At 42.6% G+C, this 7,254-nt stretch overlaps 1 protein-coding gene across 2 annotated transcripts in view; it reads right to left on the bottom strand.

Moving 5' to 3' along the window:
• Positions 1-476: 476 nt before the first annotated feature.
• SLC38A3 (solute carrier family 38 member 3) overlaps positions 477-7,254 on the bottom strand; it is a 115,457-nt gene continuing 108,679 nt past the window's right edge. For both annotated transcript variants that reach the window (XM_042451116.1, XM_042451115.1), the window contains 4 exons: positions 6,507-6,631; positions 5,210-5,354; positions 3,790-3,893; positions 477-2,458 (listed from right to left, as the gene is read on the bottom strand). In XM_042451116.1, the coding sequence (XP_042307050.1) occupies positions 2,354-2,458; positions 3,790-3,893; positions 5,210-5,354; positions 6,507-6,631 (479 nt within the window). In that variant the 3' untranslated portion in view covers positions 477-2,353. The remainder of the gene's footprint in view (positions 2,459-3,789; positions 3,894-5,209; positions 5,355-6,506; positions 6,632-7,254) is intronic.

Here is a 7,254-nt window from a genome sequence, read left to right as displayed (position 1 = left end):
GATATTTTATGTTACTTTTGCCTCCCATTTCAATTCCAATTTTAATTCTGTTTTATTCCCTATGGTAACTATCTTACATACTATTGTTAATTGTTAACTATTTTATTTTATCTGTTTACTAGTATTTCCTTTAGCACATATTGTATATCTTTTAGATATACATAAGCTGTAGACAAGTAGTGCATGTTCTGGTTCTGGTGCACGCTTAGGTTATGCATATGTATTTATATTGTATGGAGGTTTATTGCACCTAGTGCACTGTATTTACATTTTATATATAGCTGTGTGATACTGCTTTTTATTATGTTACTAGTATTTTGAAACGGCCCTTGGGCTACTCAATAAATTGTATTGATTGATTAAAAAAAAAAAAGAGGTTGATTTTTGTTTTTGTGTTTTTTGGCCCCGTAGTGGAAATGATATTTGGGCCATTTCTGGTTTTGTTTGGTTTTTCTATTTATTTAAATTTTTTTGGGGGGGGGGGCTATCTTTAAGACTCCCTGGAGAGAATCAGGGGTCTCAAGAATTGTTGCCCACCCTGTCTTAGGCCTTCTATTGATTCTGTTACATTCTCAATAGCTTCTTACATGTATTTCCTCTTTCCTTGCTTGTGAGCAGACTCCAATAAGAAGAGGCATAGAAAATTTCACAGCCCAGTACATAAATGTGCTTGGTGTTCATTTCTGATGCCGGGAGGGGGGGGGTGTCCTAGTTTTTTTTTTTTAAATGACAAGATTGGAGAATAAAATGGGGACAATTGATTAGTTTTTTCCTATTTGCTATTTGCACAAGGTGTGATCGCTTAGTTCACAGGTGCACTGAATATTCAGCAGTTCCTATGCAAATTATGTATGCCACAGAAAAACAGGGACTTCTTACCAAATTCAGGAAGCCAGCTACATAAATACAATTCCATTGGAATCCCACCCATGGAATAGACAGGAGGAAAAAAGTAACATAAGTATGTACAAACAAATGTAAGTTATTCTAAAGCTACTAAAATTAGCAGCAGTCAAGTTGTAGCAAGTGGTTAGACCAGTGGACCAGTTTGGTGACAGGGTTACATTTCCCAGTATGTGTAGCATCTGCCAGTAGATGGGGACAGAGGCCACTATGACATGTTACCAGGGAGGGAGGGAGGGAGGGAGGTGGAAAAGGAATGGTCTCTCAGATGGGAGGATCTGGTCACAGGTAACATACATTTTCAGGATGTAAGAGCCTTGGACACAAAAGCCTCACTATTGTGGGAATCTTAAATACCATGTGATTACACCTTACCATTTGCCAGTGAAAGGAAGGGAGAGAAACGGAGATCTTATGTCACTGAAAGCAAGCTAAACTCCTATCCCAAATTCAAGCTCACTTTTCTCCAAAGAAGGAAAAGCAATGTTCCTCACAGCAAATCTTACTCCAAATATTAGCACCCCTCTGTGAACGCAAAGCAATCCTGCCTGATTGGCTTCACCTACCTAAGTGAAATTCAAATATGGACAGTGAACCCAGGGAGGCCAGCAGAAACCTGCATCTGATCCCAACTGGCAGTTCATAAAGGTGGATAAACCCAAATCATCTCCTAGCACCAGCCCTCCCAGGTAGGAGTAGGCAGCAGAGTGCTGCTCACAGATGGAAACTGGCAAGGCTCACCTCACCATCACATTGAGCAGTGAACTGTCCTGGGAGAGGAATGTTGATCATGAAGCTCATACTCTAGCAGAAGAAATATTAAGAAATAAAGGCTGAGAAATGTCATCTGAGAGGGATGAAAGACCTATGCTTGAACTCATAGGGAAATATTTACTGTTTGAACCCTATTTTCCTGTCCCAAACATATTCACTTCCTATTTTTAGCCTCGACTAGGAAAGCCATTTCTTCCAATCAACTGTGAACTTCAGGTGAGATCTTTATACCCATGTTCTTTAGCCACAGTTCCACCTTCCCATCTTCTTCTGCCAGTCACTCTCCAGCCTGGTCAGTGTGGGCCAGCCATACTGGACATACAGGGCTGGATGTGCTTATCATGGCAGCTCCCATCCAACCCCCTGGAAATGGCATGTTTCCCCAGTTTGTGTGTTCATTAGGCGCCATTGGTCTGATCCATCCCAAACCTGGGGATAAAATCAAATGCTCAAAAGAGTTAGAAATTGGTTCTGGTCAGGTCCGGCCTGTAGCATCCCCTGGCTCAATCTGGGGGTAACGACTGAGTAACGGAACAGTACCCCTGGCTCAGAATGGAGCAAGGGACTACATTACAATACAGTACTAGTGGAGGTGGAGGGGAGCAGGAAATGTATCCAAGCCAACTTAGACTCCCAAGGCGATGATCTGCACTACAAGGCTCCAGGCCTTGCCTTGTTAGTGACTGCCTCCACTCTTCCCACCTCCAGATGCCCAGTCGATGATGATAAAGCTGAGGCTCATAATCATGAACAGCACACCAAGGCACGCAAAGAGAGCTGCCTGTAGAGAGATAAAGACAAGAAAGAAAGAGATTATCCCAAACATACCAAGGGAATACCAAAGCAAGGGATGGCCAACTATGAACCCATAGGCCAATATCCCATTGCCTCTCCAAGACATTTTAACTAGTCCCTAGCAAGCTTACCAAGTTGGGGTGGAGTAGTGTACATGATGTGGGTCCGGTCTGCACTGGTGTGGGGCAGCCCAGAGTATCCTGAGCTGCACTGACCCTCCCCCATTGCAAAGGTCCACTGTTCCAATGCCAGGTGACTGTTTAAAATGTGTGTCGGCCACTGCCATGGGTCACTTTGTTCTGAGTTCAGAAAGAGGCACCCAGCCTCAATCACAAGCCTGGGCACTTTGTTCTGACCTCAGAGCAAATGATTTGTGGTGGCAGCAGATGCTCCAGTTTGCTCAGTGGCCTTTTAAACAGCCACCCAGCATTGGAATGGAGGGCTCCAGAATTTCTGGGAAGATCCAGAAGAAACAGGATATATTTAAATTAGTTCTAAGGGGAATATACCCCAGTTCTGGATGTCATTCAGTCTGTTTGCACCAAGGATGGGGGAGGGACGCTGGTTTATGTGGCCCATGCAGACAGGGATTTGAAGGCATTTCACTCTTAAAAGAAAATTGTCTTCCAGAGTTGCATGAGTCATATATATCCTGGCCTTCCAACATTTCATATTTTGTATGGGTTTAGGATGTGCTGCCCTAGGCACACCAAAACATATGCTAAGACCGCATGTGCCATGCCTATGAAATCTTTACTGCTAGCTCATAGTCATGTATAGGGAATGCAAGTTTGATCCTATCCTCTGCAACTGTGAACCACTTCCAAAGCAGCCTCTGCTAAAACAACCACTAAGAGTTATTTTTTTAATGCAATTGGCATCAATGGACACTATTTCGCTATTGCTTTTGACAACTGTCATGGGAGGATGTGCAACTGGATTAAACCTCTCCTACTTGCTCACTACAATCCCTTTTGACTCTCTCACAAAATGACTATGTCTATATGTGTGTGACAGAGCTGGTTTGGTGTAGTGGTTTGCACATTGGACTAGGGCTTGAAGAAGAACATGGTTTGCATCCCCACTCAGCCATGGAAACCCACTGGTTGGCCTTGGTAGGTCACACTGTCTCAGACTCAGAGGAAAGCAATGGCAAGCCCCTTCCAAAGAAATCTTGACAACAAAGCCCTGTGATAGGTTCACCTTAAGATCAGCATAAGTTGGAAATGACTTGGAGGTACACAACATACACATATATCAGCATAACATGGCTATTTGTGTGTGTGTGCATACATATGGACAGGCTGCATTACATACCAGGATCTTGGGAGGTGATTTTGTTGGCTCTGTCTCCTTGGGCATGATCCGGATGTAGAATATTGCTGGGAAGATGAATATCAGGCATGGGGCTGAAGTGGCACCTGAGGAGATCAACAGAAGATGTGTTTTGATGGCCCAGAAAATAACATATCTACCCATTCCACAGACTTTCCCTATATTCCCTATTTCATATGCCCTTGGCTTCGCCTTGCATCCCTGACAGAGTCCAGACAAGTGATCAATCTGCCCCACTCACAATGTCTTTTGAGGCTGATATCAGCACAGAAATAAACAATGCTTGGGTAACTGGAAACAAAGCAGAAAGCCCTTTGAAATGGCACAGGTGGTAGCTTCAATGCTGGGAAAGGTAGGCCTTCAAGTGGCATTTTGGCCTAAACAGCATTCAGGGACCTGCATTCTCAATTGTGAGGAGAAATTATTCTCCTTCATCCTGGGCTTGATTAGAAAGTAATGTAATTAAGAAAGAGCTTTGAAAAGTCAATTGATCTCTCAGGGAGAACTGCTGCAAGAGGATGTGTCAATAATTTCACCCACAGAGAACCATCCACAGAGAAAGACTACATTTTACAAGGAGCCAAAGCTGTTGGAATTGGTTCTCTGTGATATTGGGGAATTTTGGAAAAGTTCTCCATCTCCACCACTTCCTCCTTCTCTTCCTCCTCCTCCTTCTGGACTCTAAACCATAACCAATATGGCCAGTAACCAACTTTGCCAGGGGATTCTGGGGGTTGATAAAATAACTTGTTTTTGTCAATTAGCAGATTCTTGTTCTACACACTGGACTTTAAGCTTTCCTGAAAAACTTTGGTAGGTGGGAACAGGGAATTCAGCAGGGCAACTTCATCCAGTCTAATCATTCCGTGCTGCTCTGCATGGTCCAAACTGTGCAATGGGAATGCTATGGCCTCATGGTATGTAATTTAAGGATATATAAAATTGTGCTTCTGTTCATCTCTGTGTATGCTGGGCAACCCTGTGTTGACTGCTTTATTTTATTTTAACTATTCAAAAGTTTAGCTTTCTAAACAGTAAATATTTTCTAAAAACAAAAGCTCTCAAAACACCACAAAGGAAAGAAAGAAAGTGATCTGTCCAAGACACAGACAGACGGGGCATCTACTCTGTCCAACAGTTTTGAATGAGGATTCCAAAATGTTCAGTTTTTGTAGCACTGTAGTCATCCTTGCATCAAAGCAAAAACAAAAACCCAAAAAGAAGAGGAGAGGGAAAGAAAGGAAAGGAAAAAGACAACCTGAGTCTCCACAAGCCTGTGCTGGGGAATATTTAGAAAGAACTCAATGGTAGAGGCATTCTAGGGAACTAAGAAACAATAATCCATTCTAAAATGAGCAGATTCAGTGTATAGAGAAATAAAGGATATGGTGGGAAGACTTACCAATCAAGCCAAAGATGCCCAGTATGGAAGGGGCAAAAATGACAAGCAAGTTAATAGATGTAAGCAGCACAATAGCAATGATAGTGTGACGAATCCAGCTGAATTCCTTGTCTTGGAAGAGCATCTGCTGAATTGCACGGCGCACCTGGCAGACAGAAAAGAGACTAGTCTTAGATTCACCTCTTCATGAATCGATTGTAGCTCTTAATCACACATACTTTAGTTCAGGCCCATCCTGAGACTAGTTCCTCTGCCATCACAGCAAGAGGAGTGGAGCAAGGGGAGTTTGTCTCTTTGCTCCACTAGACAGCCACAGCCTTCTGATGTAAGGTTATATTCCTGTGCTCATTTCCAAGCTGCTTTTTGAGGAATTCTGGGCTGCTTCTATCTATTTCTCACCCAACTCTCTATTTCACAGTCCATGGGAAAATACTACCAGACAATCCATGTTTTTGATTTAAATGGGAGCAATATAAGTATGTTACACTAGCATTGTGGTGGGAACTTGCTTGACACAACATCTTGCTCCTTTTGGTCAACACACAGAGGTTGCATCATCTACACTGTATAAATAATGTTGTTTGAGACCATTTCAACTGCCATGGCTCCATCCTATCCCATCCAGGGATTTGTAGTTTTGTGAGGCACCAGCACTCTTTGGCAGTGAATTCTAAATCCCCTGTAAAACTACAAAATTCAGGATTCCATAGGATGGAGTTACATCACTAAAAGTGGTGCATCCAGAGTTAAGCAACACATAGGCTTAAGCATAGGAATGGCTAAATATACAGGATGGTGCTTAATTTCTCCAGATCCTTAGTATGACACTAGGACAACATACACCTGCAATTCTTTTAAAGTAATCATAACACATTAATGCTTTGTTCTTCCCCCTTGGTTTTCTACAGATGTTTAACAGAGCTCGGAAAAGTGGTGTTTTTTTTACTATAAATCCCAGAATCCACAGTGAATATAGCTACTGGTGATTCTGGGAGTTGTTCAAAACATACATTTATCATGTTCTGGCATTTAGATTTTGGCTGCTGTTGTCTCTTACATCTTACTCCAGACAAGGTCTATATTTCTGGACAATATTAATGAACTGGACTAATGGACTAATAGACTGGGTTGTGTTGACATTTATTTCCTGGCTCAGATCCCAATTAGGGATAAGTGTGGCATACAGTCTAGGACGGAAGAGTTTGTGTTAGATTGGTTTCTTGTATGCAGTGTAGGGACACCCCCAACCCTTTTGCATCAACCCTGCTTCCATCCATCTGCTGAGAAATGGACTTACCGGGAAGAGAACAATGGGCACTGTCAATGTCACAGCTGTCAACACAGCCACCCGCACACATAGGATCAGCACATCAAATGGGTCCACTCTGTTGTAGGTATGGAGCAGCTCTGATTCTACCTGGCCTGTAAGGAACAGGCAAGAACACCAAATCATTACTGACTGGACCATGCATTTATCAAGGAGCTTGTTTGCATCACACAATTGCTCCTTAGAAAAGAAGGTTACATAGGTACTAGTTGCTCTTGCACCAAAATGTGAGTTGCAGTCCTTTAAAGTTTGCAAAGGTTACTATTTTGCACAACAGCTCCCAGAATCCCCAGTCAATATGGCCACTGGAGATGTAGTTCAAAAATGTAGTTTTTCCAAGGTCAGAACCCTATGCACATTAGCATGGGAGTGAATTCTATTAAATGCAGTGGCACTGGCTCCAAATTGTACATGCATAGGATTAGTACAATATTAAGATAACAAGCTGTGCCTTCAAGTCATTTCCAACTTATGGTGACCCTAACGTGAACCTATCATGGGGTTTTCTTGGCAAGTTTCTTCAGAGGGGGTTTGCCATTACCACCCTCTGGGGCTAAGAGAGTGTCACTTGCCCAAGGTCACCCAGCAGGGATCCATGGCTGAATGGAGATTCAAACCCTGCCTAATAGTCCAATGCTAAAACTACACTGGCTTGGTATGTTATTGCAATATGGAGAAGGATGTTTGAAGTAAAATCATACAGCAAAAAGCATGGGAT

This window comes from Sceloporus undulatus, chromosome 2, assembly GCF_019175285.1.
Source record: "Sceloporus undulatus isolate JIND9_A2432 ecotype Alabama chromosome 2, SceUnd_v1.1, whole genome shotgun sequence".
In the NCBI taxonomy this organism is placed as follows: Eukaryota; Metazoa; Chordata; class Lepidosauria; order Squamata; family Phrynosomatidae; genus Sceloporus; species Sceloporus undulatus.
The sequence above is the reverse complement of the archived record's forward strand: the minus strand, read 5'-3'. Positions and strand labels throughout refer to the sequence as shown.